This window comes from Mirounga leonina, unplaced genomic scaffold, assembly GCF_011800145.1.
Source record: "Mirounga leonina isolate KUSES-001 unplaced genomic scaffold, KU_Mleo_1.0 Mir_175, whole genome shotgun sequence".
In the NCBI taxonomy this organism is placed as follows: Eukaryota; Metazoa; Chordata; class Mammalia; order Carnivora; family Phocidae; genus Mirounga; species Mirounga leonina.
Genome location: NW_023270453.1, coordinates 4,773,959 through 4,797,499, shown reverse-complemented (window position 1 = coordinate 4,797,499; position 23,541 = coordinate 4,773,959). Strand labels below are relative to the sequence as shown.

The 23,541-nt window shown below is 39.7% G+C and overlaps 1 protein-coding gene across 1 annotated transcript in view; it reads left to right on the top strand.

Moving 5' to 3' along the window:
• Window positions 1–23,541, top strand: part of SLC39A12 (solute carrier family 39 member 12) — a 69,996-nt gene that overhangs the window by 27,166 nt on the left and 19,289 nt on the right. The window contains exons 7-12 of the mRNA XM_035021530.1: window positions 3,452–3,624; window positions 6,215–6,367; window positions 8,657–8,767; window positions 11,615–11,681; window positions 16,103–16,261; window positions 18,026–18,213. Of these exons, the coding sequence (XP_034877421.1) occupies window positions 3,452–3,624; window positions 6,215–6,367; window positions 8,657–8,767; window positions 11,615–11,681; window positions 16,103–16,261; window positions 18,026–18,213 (851 nt within the window). The remainder of the gene's footprint in view (window positions 1–3,451; window positions 3,625–6,214; window positions 6,368–8,656; window positions 8,768–11,614; window positions 11,682–16,102; window positions 16,262–18,025; window positions 18,214–23,541) is intronic.

The window sequence follows — 23,541 nt, the reverse complement described above, 5'->3', positions numbered from 1 at the left end:
TGAGCTCCACTATAAGGTTTCACAGGGTAGCTGTAAGTTTCAAACGGGATAATGTGTACAAAGGTGTGTTCTGTCACTTAAAGCACTGTATATTTAAAAGAAAAAGAAATCGTGGCCAAAAACATCCATGATGAATAGCAAAAATGTGACAGTTAACACATGCACGCTTTAAATATTGCCAGTGATCGGAGGGCCTTATGTAGGCCTTTCCAGAGCATTTTTCTTTCTCTCTGAGATAGTCTTGCAGTGCCCATCAGGGATGAACCGTCCAGCACTTCCAACACACCGTGAATTCTGCAGCATCGAGTGGCTCATTTGAAGATTTTATGCGAACAAAACCCTGCCGGACCCAAATATCTAAGACTCCATATTCACTGAAAGGAAAACTTCATTAAACCTGAACAATGAAATAATTCAGTACCTGGTGGTCAGCGTTGGCTCAGAAATGGAGAAGGGGGACAGACCATGGCACCTAGGAGCGTCCATGAGCATATTTACATGGCCACCACCAGGCGCCGTATCTGCTACTTACGGACCACTGCAAAATAGCTTTATGAACTGAAAATCTGTGAGAAATGCTTATCTTTCTAATGAACAGCTAGACCTCCCCCGGGGAATGGTCTTCCTGAGGACGATTCAGAGAAATCACACTTACCATAGAACCCATTACTGTGCTCAATTTAAAATGTTGCATTATGTAACTTAAGGGGAAAGGCGTAAATAACAGAAAATGTGGGATGAAGGCAGAGGCTGGGGAGTTGTTAGGAAGAGAAAGTGTTTTGTGTGCTGGAACCTGACCCTTAAGCACCACCTGCGCATGGGTTTCCAGCAAAGAGTGTTATGACCCCGTATAAATTAGATTTCAGACTTGTTCAAGGGAGCTGCTCAAGAATAGCTAGGAATCAGGGGCGCCTGGGTGGCTCAGTCGTTAAGCGTCTGCCTTCGGCTCAGGTCATGATCCCAGGGTCCTGGGATCGAGCCCCGCATCGGGCTCCCTGCTCCGCGGGAAGCCTGCTTCTCCCTCTCCCACTCCCCCTGCCTGTGTTCCCTCTCTGGCTGTCTTTCTCTCTGTCAAATAAATAAAACCTTAAAAAAAAAAAAAAGAATGGCTAGGAATTTAATGACTAGGTCAAGTTCTATTGTAATGATGGGAAACATTTATATAGAACCCGTCTGCAAGCTGCCTGACTCCAGTCAAGACGCCGTGACACTTCTGTGAGGACCTGGGGGGCTTAGCAGAGTCCTGTGGCCATGAATGTCAGATTTTATGGTTTTCAGGCTGTCTTTGCCTCACGATCAGGTGAAATCTGATTCACAGAGGACCTGAACAGATTTCTAAGCTCTCAAGTTAGGAAGGGCCCTTTCCCCTCCAATACCGTTCTGTAGGTGCCCTCAGGACAGAGGGGAGAGGAGTTAGAAGAATCAAAGGGCTGCAAATTTTCCTTTTGCCTGGGAAATGCCACACCCTAATTTATCCTTGTGAATTCTCAACATTTTCTGATCTTTTGTAGCTAGCATAAAAATGCGGCAACCTTGAACTTCATTAGACGTCCTTTGAATGTCTTTAATTTATGTATTCAGTGAGAAGAATGACATTCCCACATAGAGTCTATTTTTGGAAGAGTGGGATACGAACCTTGGTTTAGTATCTCCAGGGATGTATTTATAATATAGGTATTTTTATTAAGTCGGAACAAAATAAAACCATTCCAAACCATTTTTATGATTTAAAAAAATTTTTAATTGTAAAAATTTGAAATTGAGATGAAATTTAACCATTCTTAAGTGTCTAGTTCAGCAGTACTTCCACATTATTGTGCAATAAATTTCTAGAACTTTTTCATCTTGCAAAACTGTATCTCTATATCCATTAAACAACTGTCTTATAGAGATTCCCTAGAAGTGAAGGGGTGGGGGTAAGAGTGGGAAAATTAAAATTGGAAAGTTTTTTGCTTCTTTTGAGTACACTGCCAACTCTATTTTAATATTAGACTCCTGTATAATTTAGAACTTATAATTCAATAAAAGTCCTCTTAAAAACAAGACTATTACCATGTTACCAGGTAGTATCATTAATACAATCTAATGTAGGTGTGAACCCTCCAGAAAAGTACAAGAATGATAAGAACAGGATATTTTCTATTTTAACTAATTTTAAGATGGCAGTTTCTTAAAATCTACCTTGGGCTTTAATTAGTATGATAACTGGGTTGTTTGATTTAACTTATTATCTGTAGTCACTAAAGGAAATGATGGTTTAATTTTGTAGTTACCTTCCTTCATTGTTTACAAACCAATTTGCTATGGCTTATTAGTAATTTCTAAATAAGTAGAAGACAGAGTATTTGCTCTGAATATTTGCAACCAAAAGAAAATGGTGGCCTGGAAAACTCTTTATCCCCAAATCATTTATACAGTTGACCCTTGAACAACACAGGTTTGAACGACACAAGTCCACTTATATGCAGATTTTTTAATATACCGTACTGTAAATGTATTCTCTCTTATGATTTTCTTTTCTTTCCTTTTAAATTTTTATTTTAAGTAGGCTCCATGCCCCACATGGGGCTTGAACTCATGACCCTAAGATCAAGAGTCACATGCTCAACCACCTGAGCCAGCCAGGCACCCCTCTTATGATTTTCTTAATGACATTTTCTTTCCTCTAGCTTAACCTTGTTCAAGGGTCAACTCTACTTGACCCTGAAAGCCATTTTTGCCCCTCCTTTTTCATCTTTTTCTCTTTCCTTCTTTGCTTCTTCTTCCCTCATGCATATTTGCTTTTGTTTGAATAATCTTAAAAATTGCACTTCCTGAATATTTTTTGAAAATTCAGAAACCTAGAAACATGGGATAAATTTAGGGGTTCTAAAAAATGATTGTGATAATTTAAAATGTAGGCTGTCCAAATTCACATTATCAACCGTTACACATTCATTGATCAGTTCTTACTAATATAAGCACTCATCTTAGGCACTGATGAGTTATGAATAATTTTGAGAACTTTTGGAAGGAAGTACTCACCTTCTACAGAAGCATAGGTCTTTGATGGCCCCACACCATGTGCCCCCTCTATACTCTGCTTCCTTGACTTCAGAAGGTTTAAATGGGATTAGAAGGAAATCACTACCGGTGTATGGCAGCCGATGTTGTGGTTTAAAGCGAGAGAAGTTCATTTCTTTGGCAGCGGGTGGTAAGCTAGGTCCTTTCTTGCCGTGGTGATTTTAGTAAGGGGTAGTTGGGATCACTTCAAAGCAACAAGGTTAATGATGAAAGTCTTTTCATTCTTTTCCTTAAAAATGAAGACCTTTTACACACTCGACCACTCATATAACAATTCCATATCCCCATCAGCTGTATTGTAAGATGGGTTTTTCTGGCATTTTCACTGGCTGGGGTACCACTAGTGGATGAGGAGCTCTGACTGCTTCGCACTCTCCATTCGGCTTAGAATATGGCTACAGCACGGCGGCCGTGGCCTTGCTCACACTGGGCTCCATGCTCGGGACGACGCTGATTCTGTTCCACAGCTGTGAGGAGAACTACAAGCTGATTTTACAGCTCTTTGTGGGGCTGGCCGTCGGGACACTTTCTGGGGATGCTCTGCTCCATCTTATCCCTCAGGTAACACTGTTCTGTCTTCCATGGAGTGTTTCTAGTTTCCATTTCCATTGAGTCACTGGTCATGTCGATACACAATGTCACAGTGACTCGGCCAGTGTGTCTTCCTTGAAAATAAGTATCATTTCCCCAAAGCACTTAAAGGGGAAAAGAGAGAACCAGTCCTTAGGTTCACCACATGTTATTCTTATTTTTTAAATAAACCAAAAGTAATCAGATACAGATTCCTATTAAGAGAAATTCAGGAAGTAGCCACTAATTATCTATTAAATAAAAAAGAATGGGCTGCAAGATGTTGTGCTGCATTTTCTCCAGTTGGTCCCCAATGCTCCTCAGACCCTTTCTCTGTCCTCTTCTGCTCTTTTTTTTTTTTTTTTTCTGCCCCAGAAGATTGCACCTCCTCAGCTTCCTCACGGGCTGAATTGTTGTTTGCCAATGGGAGGCGCAACAGAAAAGCCGGGTGGGAGGAGAGCGGGGCAAGGGTATTTCTTGCCCACGCCCTCCTGGCCCTACACTTGTTCTAGAAGCCGCTGATTACCTACAGTACTACAGCTCCCGTGGGAGGACTCCTCCCCCACTCCACCTCCCACTGAGCTGCAGAAATATTACTTCCAACCTTTGCCCTTTCTGCCCTAAGAGTGAAAATGGTTTCCTGGAGTTGCTAGCTTCTGGGCATCTCATTAGCCCTTGCTCCTCCCCTTGCTGCCCACACCTCTGTCATCACACCATCAGTAAGCTCTCTTCATTGGAACCATCAAAATGAATTTCTTTTTTTGCCTCATAACGTCTAGATTTTCCGTAAGAAAAATATAAGCACCAGGAAGCTGGCTCTTTGCTGAATTCTTCTGAGGCTCTTTATTTGTCAGGGATGAAAAGACAAAGACCTGAGATGCAAGAGTTCAGGCAGAAGGAGCTCCAGAGGAGGTTATTTCTTCCCTCTGAAATCTCTTGGGATAGAGAATGATGGGCAAATGGGCCCCCCTCTTGCAAAGCCGGAGATGTTAAAAATTTCCACAAGCCTCTGGCAATTTCCTACAGGGTCACTCTTGTTGCTCAGAGGCTCAATAATTATTAGATGTTCTGAAAATCACAAAGTGAGCATTGGAAAATGAAATAAACCATTATTTGTTTTAATTTCCCTTGTAATCTAATTTTCTGGAAATATTTCAGGGCTTATTGGCTTGAGGCAGGGGCCGAGGCCTTTTCCTAGGTCCCTTTAGTGGTTGCAGAACTGCGCACTGCCTGGGATTCTGCAAAACAGCAAAAGCTTCCTGTGCCTCCCCCCAATGGGGGCATGCGGCTCTGCGCAGGAGGCATGGACTTGGGGGTGGGGGCTGGAGGGGGACGCCATCCGCTGGCTCTGCAGAGACATGTTCCAGAGAGGAGTTTAAAAGATTAGCTAGGTTTCCTGAAAATTGGAAGGCAACTGTTTTACTTGAGGGAAGAGATGTGGGGAAAGGAAGAAAAGTACAGTACAAGTGTTCGGAAAGCTAGAAAAATCAGTGGCTCCTGACTGTGATCCGTGGCTGGTGGTCAAAGGGCTGCACAGAAACAAGAAAAACACGACTGTCATGATTTCCTTTTCTCAACTAGCAACATGTCAACTTAAAGGTCTACATTTTATTCTGAGATTGTAGGGTTTTCTTCTGTTTTGTTTTGTATCCTTGCCATGCCCATTATTTTGTGAAATAACAGTAATTGCAAATACTAGATGGGTATCCTTTAATGTCTTTACCAAAAGGAAAAGTTGACTAACGTGTATTGGTTTTTAGTTACGTTCATAAACTCAATGTATATACTCGGATGCATATGTACACTCACACGTATACTCATGTGCCTATGTACCTACATATACGCATGTATGTATGAACACATACGTGTACAGTATGTATGCATAGGATTTCTTTTTCCTTTTTTTACTTTGGTGGTCAGTAACATCCTAAATGTAGAAACCACTGAGCTGTTTCCCAAACTGCCTTCTCCTGGGGAGGGAATATGATACATACTGATTTACTAGCTCACAAGAAATCATGAGGTCAACCAATGGGATGAGTCAAGTAGAGGAAAATTCCTCGTACATTTCTTGTATCCCTTTGTTTCCCAGAGAGCTGACAGTATTGATGGGTATATAGTATACACTCCATGGAAGAAGGCTTTCAGGCAGATTTCTCACTTACCTGAACATTTATTAAAAGTTTTCTGTAATTGCAGTGAGGCATGGGGGAAATGAACCTTGGATGAAATGTATCTTTGTCTTTCTTCTGGATATAAAATACATTGATCTGTTATGAAGACTTGCTGTGCAAACAGATACGGATTGAACTCTTGGGGGGAAAAAAGGACTGAGAATATATGAAAATTTGGTTCTCCTTTCTTTTCTCTTGAACACATTTTGTTTGACCCTGATCGGATCATATAGTGGAGGTAATCCTACAATTAAGAGCGAACTGGGCTTTGCATGATTCCAGCAGTTGTTATGGGGTTCCCCAGAAGGAAAGGTGAATATATTCAATACTGGACCTATTAATCAATATTTAAGTCATCAAAAGTTATTTCTTTGTGTCTCTCCCCCCCCCCTCCTTTTTTTATAAAGGTCCTTGGTTTACATAAGCAGGAAGGCTCAGAGTTTGGACATTTCCATGAAAGCAAAGGCCATATTTGGAAACTGTTAGGATTAATTGCAGGCATCCATGGATTTTTCTTGATAGAAAAATGCTTTATTCTTCTGGTATCACCAAATACTGAGGTATATTTTAAATTTTATTTATCTTTTGCTTTAGAGCTTCATAATATTCATCTTTTATTTCAGAAGTCCTTGTTGAAAAGTAATTGACATCTTCATAAAGTTCTCTAGGTAAGGGATGGGGCTCTGATTTCCAGAATATACAGATCATACTGACTGGCAGCTTCCCTATAAGTATGGTTATTAATTTTTTAAACATCTGTTGCTGGCCTATTAAGGTACTTGTTAAAACCCGCTATTTGACCTTTGTGGCTAGTTTAGAAACAGGAGACTATTTCATGTCTGGGAATGAAGGGCCCCAAAGGTCTAGCTACTAATCAGCGTTTTGGATGTGTTTCCTAACCAAAAACAAATAAACATGCAGACAAAAACTTTGAAAATTCACAAAATTACCCATCATTTTCTATCCTAAGAACATTTAAAATTATAAAAACAAGGAGCTCAAAAATGGGACTTGTGGCAGATCTTTTTTTTTTTTTTCAGCTGAATAATTGTATCCATTGTGCCTGTATTTGATTAGTTTCTACGTCTGTGATGAAACGTAAGATGCAGTATGGTTTTTTTTAATGGATTTGTTTTGCTCTTATATCAGACAATAGATTAACTGGTGGGATGGTTAAAAAGGTAAATGCTTGCAAACAGCTCTAGGAGACCAAAATAAAGCAAATTCTCCTCACAAAGTCCTGGGGCTCTCTAGTCCTCCATAGTTTTCCACTTATTTTCTGGCTTTCTCCTTGTTCCCATAATTTATAATGTCTGCACTCAGGGAAAACTTTCACAGTCTTTTAAAATATCCAGCACTTGTCTATTATTATTCCCAAATTTATCCGAGATTCAAATTCTGCACATCAAAAAATAAGATGGTTTTATGGATGGACAGAGGGATGACAGATGGAGAGGTGGTAAAACGGTGGTAGTCAGATGTTAATGGTAGGATCTTGGGAGTGAGGATCTGAGTGATAACATTACAGTTCTTTCAGCTTTTCTATTTGAAACTTTTCACGGTAAATAAATGCTGTCGAAATTTTCTTTTTTAATGAACAAGGGTTTTTCTTCGTCCTGGAGCCAAAGCCAGGATACTATAGTAATTCAGAAATTAGGAATGCTTGCTTTGATCACAGCCCCTACGCTTGCACATTCAACAACCTCACCTCCACAGAAGGGGTTCTCATCTCAATAAACACAAAAGACAATAATAGATCTCTTTGTCCACAACAGATTAGCATTCTTGGCCTGGGAAAATTAAACGACAAAGTCAACATATCAACCTGTGTGTAGTAATTAGAAATTTAACCAGGATAGAAATGAGTGAAATAAATTCTGGCCATCCAAAAATGTGCGGAGCTTATTCAGATTGTCCTTGGACTTGTCAGGGAACTTAAAACGAGTTTTTTTTTTTTTTTTAAGATTTTATTTATTTATTTGAGAGAGAGAGAGCACGTGAGACAGGGGAGGGTCAGAGGGAGAAGCAGACTCCCTGCTGAGCAGGGAGCCTGATGCGGGACTCAATCGAGGGACTCCAGGATCATGACCTGAGCCGAAGGCAGTCGCTTAACCAACTGAGCCACCCAGGCACCCTTAAAACAAGTTTTAAGAGCAGAATTTCAAGACTCATTATATTGAGTAAAATAAAAGGAAGGCAAATATTTTAGAAGGTACAAGTGCTTTAGTGGATGAATACATTTCCGAAGATATTAATTTCATAGTTATAGGGTGTAATATAGTTTCAGTTATCATCCCTTTGGCATCCCTATCAGAAAGAATGCAAAATTTAATTTTGTAGTAAATATAATTTTTCAATAAAAAGACAATATAAAAACTGCCACTGTTCAAGTCTTTTAAAATCATAACTAGACATTTAAAGTTTCGTTCTTAAGGCACTTGGAATATGAACAATGTTTCAGAGCAGTCCTGTGCTTCTCCAAGGTGAGACATTTTAGTAAGTATTTATCACGATAAAATTCTCTCAGTGCTTTTTTTTAAGGATTTTATTTATTTATTAGAGAGCACAAGCAAGGGGAGTGGCAGGCAGAGGGAGAGGGAGAAGCAGGCTCCCAGCTGAGCAGAGAGCCCGATGCAGGGCTAGAACTCAGGACCGTGGGATCATGACCCGAGCTGAAGGCAGACGCTTAACCGACTGAGCCATCCAGGAGCCCCCCCACCCCGTGTTTTTTTCTGTACCACCCACCACTTTGGCCAATAAGCAAAGTGTTAAATGGAACCATGGAATTGACAGAGGCTACACCTGTGTTCTTCTGGCTTCAGCACTGATTTTAAACCATCCTCATCCAGCAGGGCGTGTCCTTAATTAATGGGCATGTGGGCCATTCCCACCATCTTGCACTCAACTCTGAATTAAGTGACCAGTCAGGCAGAGGCAAATCTGCTTCAACTATCCAGTTGGTAGGTTAATGATCTGAGGTATTCTACTGATTTGATTACCTTCTTTCCTTTATTCTTTGATGAATAGATGAAAATCAGTAGGATAGATAAATCCACTCCTGATTTGCCTTTCTTAACCACGATAAGTAGTTTGGAGATCTTTGCCAAGCACCCAAAAGCTGTTTTAAAGAGCAAAAAGCCTTTCCACAAATCCAAATCCTTGCTATCTACACCACTTTGAAACACATACGATCAGCTCGACATAATGTATACCTCAATCATTTTGTTAACAAGTTTTCATAAACCAGTTGACCTTTAGGTTTTCCATCCTGAATAATCCTTAGACATGGCTAGATGGGGCCAAATAAATGTTGAGCAAGGAATTCGTGCATCTAGGAGTGGGGTGATAATTTTATACAGCAGAAAAGAATGGATTCTGTCCCACAAGGTGTCTTTTAGTAAGTGGTTTCTGTTACACTGAGGTTTCCAGGACAAATATTCCACTTGAAGTTGCAAAATACAACCTCCAATCAGGTTTAAAACAATGTCCCCACTCTAAATCTCAAAGTAACAAGTAAAGGGACAGGAAAAAATACGAAAGTAACAAATAATAGAAAACTTGCCACCTCTAACCATGGCCTTGGGCGAGGTGTCTACAGTTCAAGGATAGATTCCTAACCTAGAGATAAGTAAGCTGAGCCTGAGACATTGCCACAGCAAAGAGAAGTCTGCTGGGAGATTGCGGATCTAGGGCTAACTCAAATATGAACAAAACCATCCCTTTAAACAAGTCATTTTAAAAGCCTTATTATGTTTATTGCTTAGTTACTTCACATGTGGCTTGGAAGAAGATAATTTCAGGCTGAGATTAGTTTTAAAATCACTTTCAGGCTGATTTTACTTTATTCCTTCTGTTTCAGTGAAGGGTTTCAGAATCCCAAGATGCATTTAAGCAAATCTTTGATGCTAACTTAGTGAGTTTTGAACTCTTTGAATATGCTAGCTTACTAAGAATATACTCACTATTCCTTTTGTTATTTTAGCTGCAGGATCACCCTTAAAGTGAATAAAAATAATATGAACTTTTAAGATTGTTTGGTTCAATTTCCTGGTTTTTCAGGAAGGAACGGACCTCATAATTCTCACCAATCAAGGAGTCCTGGATGCTTGCCTCTAAATTCCTTTATGTAGTATATAGTTTTTTGGGAAAAAAAAATTCTAGAATAATTATTTGAACTTCTTTTAATAGAACTATAGGACCTTTTGATTTTAATCAGGCTTTGGATGTAACATAACAAAAAAAAATCACATTGTCTTCTTGTTCACTCTTACCCTGTCTCCTTCGGGTCCTACCTTAATTCTCAGCCACTTATCCAAAAATAGCCCATTATTGTATCTTTTGAGTAGATGCTACCGTTCAAATATGTGAGATACAAGTTTACTTTCTCTATTTCACATTTTTTAAAAAGATGCTTATGCCTCACATTAAATTTGTCTCAAAGTTTTTTTGGAAGTTTATTTATTTAAGTAATCTCTACACTCAACGTGGAGCTTGAATTCACGACCCCAAGATCAAGAGTCGCACACTCTTCCAACTGAGCCAGCCGGGCACCCTTGTGAATGTGCCTTTGAAAGGACATGTTCAATAGGCAGATACAGGTTTTCCTCACTATCTGAAAATAGAGCATTCCTATGAAACCTTTTGTAAGCAAAATGGTATAAAGTGAAGGAGCAATTACCAATAATTTACCCGGAAAAATGTGTGAGCATTCCCAGACACAAAACATAACCTCTCTTAGGACCGTTTGATACCTTAGGACACATTTTGCTAACAGGTGCACACAATAAATCGAGATAAAGCACAGATGCTCACAGATACAGGTCGAAGCTCTGGTGGCTTGACGCTGAGATGCTGAGTGCAGTTCCCGGGGAAAGCGCTTGGTGGCGCCACTCAAGGCTGGGGTGCGCGCTGCCGCTTTAGCCTTGCTACGAAACGGACGCTGAATGCTCTCGGTGCTTTTGGCTTATTTTCATAAAAGCAAAGATCCTCTCCGGATTTATTTCAGTTGGTGAAAACAGGTCCTAGGGTAGGTTTTTCGTAAAAGCAAACGGGGTGTGACATGAGCTTAAGAAAAGCAGGGGCTACTTATGAAAAGTATTCACATCATGGAATGAGAATCCGAGGCCCGGGGAAGGGAAGTGACTTTCCCGAAATTGACCCGTGAGTCAGTCTCTGAAATAAAATCACGTAATCTTAAGTCACAGAAGTCAACTGCAAAATCCTACTTCTCTGTCCTATGAAAGTATAAAAAAAGCTTAAAATATATATTTATCTTTTGTAAGTCTGTTGATGTACCTTCTTCATCAGCGAGATTCTTCTACTCGTGGCCAAAGCAGAATATTACACTCTCAGGAATAATGGGAGGCATTGCCTGAGTTCGTTCTCTATCCACAATACACGATGTGCTTTAAGATCAGAGAATGAATCCTAGACCCACAGTCCACCATACAGAAGTGTCAAATTAGGTCAAGAATCAAGAATCGTTTTTTCTACAGCTTTTGGGTTTCATAAAGGCTTATATAATTTAAGAGCCTGAATTACAGACTGTCTCGGAAGCCTCTAACTCCGTGTGGAAGGTTCTGATCCACGTAAGAGAGCTATTTTCGTCTACACAGGGCCAAAAGTTTGCCTCTAACCCTTCTGCTTTACCTTCTATGCTTGCCTATGAAATTTCTAAGTTCTCATATAGCCTAGAGTATTCAAGTGTTTAAAAATCAACATAACTCTCCAGATGTTTCATTTTTACACCAAAATGATGAGCATTGCTAATCTTGCATCAGTTATTTTTTTTTTTTAATTTAAAATAGAAAGGCCCAGAAGATTCACAGGCAGCTGAAATTCCTGTAGGCAGTATGACAGCCTCCGAAAGAAAATGTGAGTACCAATTTTCAAGAGCTATACTTTAAATATAGAAAGTACCACAGAACAAGGATTATGTCTGTTTGAAAACAATGTGTGGAAATCATATAGATTTCTTCCTGGGTTTGTATCTCATTATTACAGCCTTTATGAGAAAATGTTTAATACTCATTCCCATCGGTCTTCCACACACACTGCTCATTAACATCAGTTGTACTCCATTCTTTAAAAACGATGTTTTCCTAAATTGTTTAAAATGGATCCTCTGAGAACTGCAGTTAGTGTAAATCCATATGTAGTTGTCAAGGCTCCTATAAAATCGTGAGCACAGCATACAGTGTAGACTTGCGGAATCACTCTGTCGTGCACCTGAAACTAATGTAATGTGTGTCAACTAAATATCAATTTAAAAAAAATTCATGCTTACATGATGATTGAACCTTTTACTTCTTTCTCTATGAAATCTGGAGACTTCTGTCACAGTCTACTGAAATTTAGCACAAACGTCTCTCTCATGTGTGATGTTGTCCCTGGGACGGTGGAGGTCAAATCAGAGATAACTCATCATTCATATCTTATTCTATAACTCACTTGTTCATATAAATTTCAACCAACCTTTTTCTTTCTGTGATTTTTCCCTATTTCTGAATTTAATGTACCAATTTTGTATACAGCTTTATTCCTTTTGGCTTATGTTTTTGAATAATTTTCTGAATTCTTTTGGTCTCCTTCAGTTTTCATCCATTGCTTCCAAATCTCTGCCCAGTGTTTCTTACTGATAGTACCCTTTTGTGACACAATCTTGTCAGTGTTTTAACGTTAAACAGTCATGATTAGTTACTCACATTCTACCATAATAGATTAGTTACCTCGTAATAAAACTAGCTAACATTATATGCCAGGCATAGTGTTCAACACATCATGGATTATCTTATTTAATACTCCTATGACTGAACAAAGTAAGAACAATTATTATCCCAGTTAAACAAGCGTAGAAACCAGTTGTTAGAGAGGGTAAGTTACTGCCCAGGATTACATAGCTAGTAAGCTCCAGTGGAACTAACGAATGCTAATGGACCAACAATTTCGTGATGGTCATTCATTCATTCATGCATCCATGTCTTCTCTCACATTCTTTCATTCATTCAAGAAATTTTTGAAGATGTGCTGTGTTTCAGGCACTGATACATGCACCGGAGAATAAAATAAGAATGGTCTTTATCCCTAGTTTGCAATGTGGCTGGGGATATAGATCAAACATGATTGTAACAATCACTATTTTAAATGTGTTACATATAATAACCTCGGTAACTTATTATTTGATTCAAAATATGTGATTATGTAGTCTGTCTAATTCTGCTCTCAGGACATGGCTAGGAATATTTTCCTTCTAAATCTTTAGTTCCAGAAGAGATTCTAGAATGCCTGGCACCTAGTAGGTCTGCAGTGGTCATTTCTTCACTATTGTTTTTGCAAGAAGGGAAGAGGGGAGAAGGATACGCCCCGTCACATTAGGAGTGCAGTGGTAGATGCTAGATCAGGGAGTAAGGATGGTCTTATTGAGGGATTTTGGAGGCCTCAAATCTTTCCACTTCAGATATCAAGCTTGGCATACAGAATGCACAGTGAACAAATCCAAATTTGATTACTCAACTGCCCTTTTGCCAGGGACATATTGAATTAGCTTCAAATATTTGATTACTTGTTTCACATTACCTCATTGGTGGAACTCAGCTTGTATTTCAAAAGACAGGATGTGAACATCCTACCCACAGTCTGATTTAAATAAACAAAAAGCAACATGAGACAAGGTCCAGCCCCTGTTTCACCATGGAAAACCTCAGATAAGTTAGAAATGTGGAAATGAATATGACTGCCAGGGACATAAGCAAAGATAAAATATTATTGATAATTCTGTAATAAGTACATTAGATTACCAATGAATGCTGGTCTTATCTTCCACTGAATAATGTGTACATTATCTTAAACATTATATACAGTGTGCTTATGAGGTTTACATTACAAATATGTATATTTGCCTGTGGCTTGTTACATGTCCCTGATCTGACATTTAGAAACCCATAATCAGAGGTAATAAAATAAGAGACAACGAAAATAGGCCACAGTTTCTTAGCAGAGTATGAATTGAATAAAAACTTTCCATTTGAATATATGCTACCTGTACCAAACTACACTAAAGTACATGGAAATCACAATATATTTGCATGCTGCAATGTTGCCAAATGTATTACTTAAAATTGTTTTAATTCCACAAAGAAGAGCTTTCTTTCTGAAAATTGGCAGGAATGGCAAAGCGACCTGGTAGGATTATTAGATTCTGAGAGGTTCCAGGCCATGCCAGTAAGAACTCCCTGAATTCGATCATTTGATATTTATTCTGTGTTTATATGACCATTGCCTGAAATTTTCTCACTTTTAATAAAGAATAAAATGAATTAGTAAACCTAGATTAACTAAAACAAGACTAACTAAAAAGTTAGTCTTATAGTGATAGGTCTAAGTAAACCATGAATTTTAGAAGTGAAATGCATGGGACATGTTTGCACTGTAGTCAATCTCGTGGCTGATAGTTGAGGCTCTATCTACCATTTACTTGACTGAAGTTATTTATTTATATTTTTTTTAGTAAGTAATTCTTTTTTTTTTCTTTTTTAAATTTTGAATTTTAATTCCAGTTAACATACAGTGTGATATTAGTTTCAGGTGTACGATGTAGTGATTTTTTTTATTATGTTATGTTAATCAGCATACATTACATCATTAGTTTTTGATGTAGTGTTCCATGATTCATTGTTTGCATATAACACCTGGTGCTCCATTCAGTACATGCCCTCTTTAATACCCATCACCAGGCTAACCCATCCCTCCCTCCCCCTCCCCTCTAGAACCCTCAGTTTGTTTCTCAGAGTCCATAGTCCCTCATGGTTCGTCTACCCCTCCGATTTCCTCCCCTTCATTTTTCCCTTCCTGCTATCTTCTTCTTCTTCTTCTTCTTTTTTTTTTTTTTTAACATATAATGTATTATTTGTTTCAGAGGTACAGGTCTGTGATTCAACAGTCTTACACAATTCACAGTGCTCACCATAGCACATACCCACCCCAATGTCCATCACCCAGCCACCCCATCCCTCCCACCCCCCACCACTCCAGCAACCCTCAGTTTGTTTCCTGAGATTAAGAATTCCTCGTATCAGTGAGGTCATATGATACATGTCTTTCTCTGTATTTTATGGTGTCAGATGTGAAATGAGTCAAACTGTATTCTCCGGACAAAATAGAAAACCGTACTGTAGTATAGTGCCCCTGTAATATTGGACCACATAACAGAAACCAGGAGGTAACCTTTTTCTATTTTACTGAGTGTATAATTATTAGAATATTGGGTTCAGTTCTAACAGCAACAACTACTTACACCAGGCACACAGTGCATAAGGGCTGAGTAATTAATGAAGTCTTAGACAGTGGAAATTGATTTGAATAGCTATTCCTATCAAATGGCATCTCGAGGTGGTTTACTGTCTTAATAAGTGTTATCCCAGGAGTACTTTTTGAATGTATTAGTTGTCCAATTCCATAAGAGGGTTATGCTAATATTACAGTTTTAGGTTTTCGAAAACAGAAATTCTGTCCATTAAAACCTTGGACCCAATTAGGATTGAAAATATGATACTAATTATTTCAGTGAGTCTCCACTAATCAGATAATGTATATTATGTAATGGAATCCCATGAAAACAACTTCTCTTTGTTTTGTTCAATGTCCTGCTGGCCTAGTACTGAAGGTTATTTTTCGGAAAGACAAGGACACTAACTAATTGTACCAAAGCTAATTTGGGGGCCGGCGGAGTTGACCGTGGTTCTGTGCTGGTCACGGCTGGGGACTGAACAAGATATTTGGGGAGGGCCATGAGCGCCAACCAGAAAGGGAAACTCAATGAGCAGAAAATGGCAGACTAACGCCAGGGATAGTCTGACCCAGAGGAGACAGTTTTGGAAAATAGCCTCATTTTAATGATATCCTACGGGGACGGTCTTAAATTATTTTAAAGTGCTTTACAAAAGATGCACATGCAGAGGTCACTGGTGGTATTTTGGAAGGTTCTAACAATATTATGTTTATTTTTTTTTCTTTTGGGATAGCTGAACAAGGTGACAGAATAGTGAATGCCACGCGTAATTTATCTCGTTACTAGTCAGATCCATTACAAAAACAATGACCTGCAGCCAAATGTGTCGATTACTATATTTGGGTCCCCAGTCCTGACTTATTGGAAAAGCTGAAACAAAGTGGGGTTGCTTAATTTGATGCGGTTTAAGAATGTCAAGGGTGGGTGGAGAAGTTGGTTGTGTGTGAAGGGTTCCATGAAATGTCTGGTGCCCTGTTAATTCTTCTCACACCTTTATTTTGTTCTTTAGGCAAAACCGTTAGCTTCTTAGCAATAATGATACTGGTTGGGGACAGCCTGCATAATTTTGCAGACGGCCTCGTGATAGGAGCGGCCTTCTCATCTTCATCCGAGTCGGGAGCGACCACCACACTTGCAATCTTGTGTCACGAAATTCCACATGAAATGGGTAAGTCACAAAGTAGTGTGGCTTCCTCCCGCTTGTTGAGAAAGCCAGAGTATATTTCTAGCTATGGTCCATAGGCGTCTTTTTCCGACACAAAATTGAAAGGTGAGTACTTTCCATTCATAATCTATTTAAACGGCAAGAAGAAGACAACTAGAAAAAAAAATTCTGTACCTTGGGATAAAATTCACTTAGACTCTTTATGATGTTTCCCCAGGGCCAGAAGTCACTCGTTTTGGACTCTGGAGAGTTCTATATGGAAGAAAGTCATTTAGAGAAACCTCATTTTAAAGATCTTTGGCAAAGACTTTAAAATCTGCATATTAAATGTGGGAAAAACATTAAGAGGGGAACTTTCCCCATTAGGTCAGCAAACAGGCCAATGAGATGAAATAACATTTAAATTAAAGCCAAACCATGGTTTCATCAACTTGATTTATATAAAATGTCTAAGGCCAAGCATAAAATTGAAATGATAGGCGTCTGGTAGCAGATGCGCATCAGGCTCTTTTTTCTGGATAATCTTAATAGCTCTGTAATTCACATTCTGCCTCCCAGGAAACAAGAGAAGACAAAATAGACATTTCCAAAAGAGGCCCAGAAACAGCAAGGACTGGCTCCAGGCACAAGCGTGCCCTAGAGAGGGAGCTCTGGACAATCTCATTGCCCCCCACAGCCAGGTCTACATAGCCCCTTTGAGCCACCCCGGCCTCGGGTGTTCAGTGTCTCCTGCTGGAAATCCTGTCACCAACCCATCACCCATCCTTCTTAGAGCAGTTTATCCAAGGACCTGGTCTGGGTGCCGTATACTGTGGCCTTGCCTTTAGCTATTATACTAAAACCACAGAGGAGTGTGACAGGTTGTGGCAAACCAGCAAAGATGTTTTAAGACCTATTCCTAGGGGGCGGCTGGGTGGCTCAGATGGTTAAGCCTCTGCCTTTGGCTCAGGTCATGATCCTGGTGTCCTGGGATCGAGCCCTGCATGGGGCTCCCTGCTCCACGGGGTGTCTGCTTCTCCCCCTCCTTCCTGCTCGAGCTCTCTCTCACTATCTCTGTCTCTCTCAAATAAATAAATAAAATATTTTTAAAAAAAAAGACCTATTCCTGGGACCAGTTATGCCAGGGAACTAAGAAACTGAGTCGCCAGACTATCTCTTTATTGAATTTCAGCCCTTCCCTATCTCCCAAAAAGAGACTCTCAGAGCAAAAGGTCATTCTTCTTTAGGAGGAAAGGTGTGGAGAGAATCTTTTTCTATAATCATCAAGGCAGTAAAAACGTTTTCTAAAGGAAAAATTTGTTTTCCTAACCAACTTTTGCAATGATTTTAAAATCTCATATTGAGTAGTTCTCTGTTTCCCCACAGGAGTTCTCTCAGAAGAAAAGGATAAAAGCCAACATAATGTGATTTTGCCTGGCAAGTTTCCAGGCAAAAAGGTTTAAAAACTCTAGAACAGCAAGTGCTGTATTCTGCATTTATCTAGGTTGAAAATGTCACAGGGTGTCAGGACCTGAAGAATATGTCACAGTTCTCCCCGCATATGCTAGATTCAGGACTAGTAAAAGGAAGACAGCTCTTGAAATGTAACTTCCTAATGGTATAATGGGAATCCTAGAGAGATATAAGAAAATGTTTTATCAACAGGTCAGTCAACTTGTAAAATTGGTCCCAGTCGCTGAAATCTGAAGCATCCTAATAGCACATTACTCTAGCAAAGTCATCATCATTTATACAATGATTATATTTTCTTTTCCCCTTAAATTTCAGGAGATTTTGCCGTGCTCTTAAGCTCTGGACTTCCTATTAAGATTGCCATCCTTATGAATTTTATAAGTGCTCTCACTGCCTTCATAGGACTATTCGTTGGCCTCTCAGTATCAACTGATCCGTGTGTTCAAAACTGGATCTTAACAGTTACTGCGGGAATGTTCTTATACTTATCCTTGGTGGAAATGGTAAGCTTTGTGGCTTTTCCATGTTGTTTTTCTAAACTCTGAAAATGTAAAACAGAGAAAAAGCCATAAAATGGAAGGATAGATGAGAAGAGAGGAATATATTTAATAATATTAAAGACTAAGGAAATATTCTGTGTAATCCAAGAAAGTAAGTTGTAGGCAGAAGACACATAATTTGAGATACAGAAAATATTGACATCCTTTTAGTGAATTTCAGTGGAATGAATGAAGCCTGTCGAATTGCCAAAAAGTGATCATCAGTTCACTCTGCTCCAGCTGTGCATCTCTATATGGTGCCTAGCCTTCTAGCTGAAAAATGGAAAGTGCTGTAACATAGCCACCTATTTTATTTACGCATTGGAAAATAGTTCATCCGAATTTGCCATTAATCAGCTGTTTGACTTAATTAACCAGCTGTATTTTTTAAAGAAATGATTTCATCCTTATTTTTGACTTTAAGTTTTACTCTATCATGCTGGTGAAAAGAGAAAGAGGATGGTATGGAGCCTCTCACATTACAACATATATTTCCTAAAGAGGTCCTCGCTGACATGAATTGAAACTCAGTTACCACTTTTCATCCTCTCCAATCTGATGAAGGAATTGAAGCTGGGAAATTTTACTTTTTTTTTTTTTTTTGCCTCTTAAATTCTGGAATCTGCAAAATCAACCAGTCTTTTTGAAGTCACCTTCTATTAGACTTGGTACGATTTGGATGTGTTGAGGTAGAAGTCCGAAAACTATCTTTTCTCATATGTTGGAATCATGCATGTTAAAATGATATAAATGAATGAAAGAAATACTGAAGAGTGAAAATCAATAGAAAGCCCATCCAAATGGAGTAAAATATGTGATTACATGAATGTTAGATTGGAAAAGTAAAATAAGCAATCTTGAAGGTCGTATGTGGAACAGGACCCTTGGGATTGACTCATGATCTGGCAGAATCTCGCTATTGTCCCAGAACTAAGCGAAGAAGAATGTCTCATGAGGAAAAAAATCTGAAAGGCAGGAGCCTTTACTGAAACAACCAGGTAACAGTGAATTCTGGAGGTAGAATTCAATAAGGGGACTCTTCAAATATAACACAACCATTTTAAACCCCAGTCTACATACTTCTGACTTTTTGGTGGTTTTTCTTAATTCTCATGAGATTAAGATAGATGAGGTAAACACCAAAAGGTACTTCCCTGTTTAGAAATGTTCTTAGATATTATTTACGATACTCAGGGAATTTCCTGATCTTGATAGTAAAGATGATACTAGGGGAGCAAGGTCAACCCACCTCTTCTGAACTCCAATCCTCAAGCCAAGGTCAGTATCACAGGATCCTGTGAGACTTCCAGTTTGAGAAATCTAGATAGCTAGCCTTGCATGGTGGTTTCCAAAGGAATACTGTCACTCGTCGCTGAATGTTGCAAACTACCTTTTGTCTAAAATGTCTATATGTCAGTCCTCAAATTCACTCGTGAGTCTCCTGATTTTCATTTTTCTGCTTCTAAATTCCTTTCTCTTCATGACTCATTTGGGGGCAGTTGCTGTATTCTTTGGAAGTTTATTCTGTTGTTTTGTTTTGTGTTTTGTTTTAAGTCTGGATCTCTCTTCAATTATGATGGATGTATATTTATCTAGTTAATGCTTTTTCTTTGTTAGAGAGTCTGATCTCCCAAAATGGACCTGAGAACATTATCAAGAACCGTTTGTCGTGGAGAACCCTAAGCTAAATACGTCATTTTCCCCTCAGTGTTTCTCCCGCTGCTTCGCTAGCGTAAGCAATCACTTGTAAGAAATGTGGCAGATATCCTATGAGATTCCAACTAGAATGAATCTTGACCTTGTTGCAAATTCCTACTGGCCAAGGAAAAGCCAGCATCCTGGCAGAAAGACAGGAAAGAAAATACTCTCGAGTTTCCTGGGGCTACTTCGTATAATCCAGGTCGCCTGCTCTCACGGCCTTTTGAGTAACTTCTAAACAAATAGGACTCTTTCACATAACAGCAACTTTAACTGTTGCTGGGCTCTGGGGCTGTGCCAGAGAAAATAGTCTTTTGTCATTTAAAGGGACGAAAACAAGGTTTAAAGACTCTGTAAAACAGGAAAGAAAATAAATAACAGTAACTAAAGGGTAAGGGTGGGGGAGAAATACTTTCATGCACTGGTTATTTACTAAATGCTGGAAATTTACCAGGCACCTTCTGAGCAGGGCTAATATGAAAAGATTAGCTACATTTTGCCTTGTTTGTTTATCTCAAAGAAATTGGGCATGTTATTTCAAACTCCCAGAAGAAAAAGAACTAGGAGCAAAAATGGGGCCATTAGTAATGAAGTCAGAAAGGCAGAAAGGCTTCACTAGGGAAATCTGCCAGCCTAAATTCTCCAAAGTGGTATTGCCTTATCCAAGCACACTAACTCTCAGAGGCACTGAATGGTTTCTAAAGAAAGTTAAGAATGAATGCAGGTCTGGGTGGCCAGAGGAAACTCATTCTGTTATAACGATCAGTGTCCTAGGATGGGTTTGTCCCAAGCAGAGGCTAAGACAAAGGCATTTGGGAAGGCAGTTCGCCCTGGAGGTGATCCCAGGGGCAGGAATGGAGGGCAGGTGGAGTGGAGCAGAAAATGACAGAAAGTCAAGAAGACGATGTATTTTTGTTAAGTCGACCACCACTATGGGCGATCCACCACACAAGGCCTTCTGGGTGTGGGGAGGCTCCTATTCCCATTGTTCAAAGCTAGCCCCACAAACATACCCCCCACACACGCCCTTTTCAGGTTATGCATGCTTAAGCACCAAGGGAATTCCCACCGCAGTCCCAAGCCATCACATTGGAGAAGCCCAGGGCAAGAGAAGGAGGAATGCAGGGTGGGCTGAAGCAAAGTTCTGTGCAAAACTAATCAACACCCCCTTGGAAATGGTCTCTGCAGCAGTGGCTGAGTGTCAGAGATGAGAGAATACGAGGAGCCCCTTCAGGGCAGGAGCCAGCCAAAAACTCAGGAAAGACTCAATACGTGATAGTTAGCAGAACACGCTCAAACCCAGTGGAAATATTTGATATTCAACCATCTCTGTCCTCCAGCACCCAACTTTGATTCTCCTCACTTTTCAGGCAGCACTCTGACTGACCTTCTTTCCTAGAAGGGCAACCCAGCTGTTCCCTGAGGGGTCTGCTTTGTCCTGGTCGGGCCATGTGTCCTGTGCTTGCCTGTTCCCCATTGTCATCAGACATGGAAGCACCAAGAAATGCTTCAAGGAACCCCTGGTTTCTAGATACGTTCCTTCCTCCATTGTGTAGCCATAACCGTACCTGCTCATGGTAGCCAGTGGCAATGACTCCCACCAGTTTCATAACATTTATCTCTGCTGGTCGATCTATTGGCAGAAAGAGCACAAGCGTACTCACAGGTTCAAGTTCAGTGGAAATGCTCCCTGGTGTATTCTCAAAAACAAAAATCTGTGATCTGACAGTGCTAAACTTTGCAGGAATAGGAAACACAGATTCTATCAATGTAAGAGTTGGCAATGATGGTGTATCATTGTTTCAGGATTTTCTCTCATTTCTGCTGTTTTTATGATTCCCTTCCTTCTGTTCACCTTGCATTAATTTTCTGCTTCTTTCTTCCTTTGTGACGTGGAATGACATCTCATTGATTTTAAATCTTTTCTTCTTTTCTAATCCAAGCATTGAAAGCTATAAATTTCCCTCTAAGCACTACTTTGCTGGATCCCATGTCTTAAAAGATCTGTTGTGTGTTCAGTACGGATCCCTTTGAAATGTCTTTAAATGTCTCATGTAACTTTTTTCTTATGGAGATATGGTGCCTAATCGCTCAATGTTTGTAACTTTTATAAGTAGCTCTTAGTTATTTTCATTTCTTCACTGTCAGAGAATATACTCTGTATTATTTTAGTCCTTTGAAATATTTTGGGGCATGTTCTATGGCCCAGTGTATGGTCCATCCTGGTAAATGCCCTCATATGCGTTTGGAAAGTCCATGAGTGCAGCATTTTTGGGTGTAGAGTTCTGTGAATGTCAGTTAAGTCAGACTGGTTGACGGCTTTATTCATATTCTCAAATTCCATACTGATTTTTTTCTCCACTTGTTCTGTTAATTAGGAGTGATGCTACAGTATACACCTGTGTTTGTGGGTTTCCCTATTTCTTTCTTGGTTTTATCAATTTTGCTTCACGCAGTTGAAGCTCTGTTACTTCATGCATGCCTATTTAGGATTGGCCTGTCCTCTTGATTGAATCGATACTTCTATCATGCGGGAAGATCCCTCTTTACCTCTGAGAAAACTCTTATGTCTTGAAGCTTCCTTTGTCTGATGTTCGTAGAGTCACATCTGCTTTTCTGCTTACTGTTGGCACAGAGTATCTTGGCCATCCTTTCGTCTTCCCCTGTCTATAGAAGGTAAGGCGTGACATCTTGATAGAGTATTTGAAGTTTAATGTAACAGAAATGTCTGATACAATCAATAATCCCAGGGATTAATAGGTTAGAATCCATTCATCTTGTCTATCCACTTTCTCCCAATTGTATTTATAACCAGATCTATCGGTTTGGTATGTTTTTTGTATTCCCATGTTTGCTACAAAGATTTCATGCAGATGTGTTCTATAGATAATGCTCCCTTCGCCAAGATACCCCTGTCCTCTTCTTGGGGACCTGTGAATATGTTATCTTACATATCAAAAGAGACTTTGCAGGTGTGATTAAGGTTTAGGACTTTGAGATGGGGAGATTAGCCTGGATTTTCTGAGTGGTCACGTTCTAATCACGTGAGTCCTTAAAAATGGGAAACCTTCCCCAGCTGTAGTCAGAGAGAGATGTGATGGTGTAAGGAAGGTCAGAAATATGTGGCACTGTGACTGACGATGGAGGAGGAGGGCCAGTCGCCAAGGAATGCCAGCCACCTCTAGAAGCTGGAAAAGGCAAGGAAACAGATTCTGCCCAGGAGCCTCCAAAAGGAACACAGCCCTGCTGACATGTTGATTTTAGCCCCGTGAGACCCTTGCCAGATTTCTGACCTATAGAACTGTTAGATAACAAACTTGTCTTGTTTTAAGCCCCTAGATTAGTTGTCATTTGTTAACAGCAACCAGAGAAAACTAACATATCCCTACTACTACTCCCTAACTACTAACCCTGGGGTAGATGTGCTTGGGAAGAGAGGCCACTATGTAGGACGGTCCCATTCTACTTGAGAACCGAGAGTTCCTTCTAAGAAAATTCTCAGAACTAAAAAAGTCCAGAGGATTTCTCATATTCACCTTCTCTAAAGTCTACAGACTTTCTCAACTAGAAGGAAAAGACAAGCCTTGGAAGTAT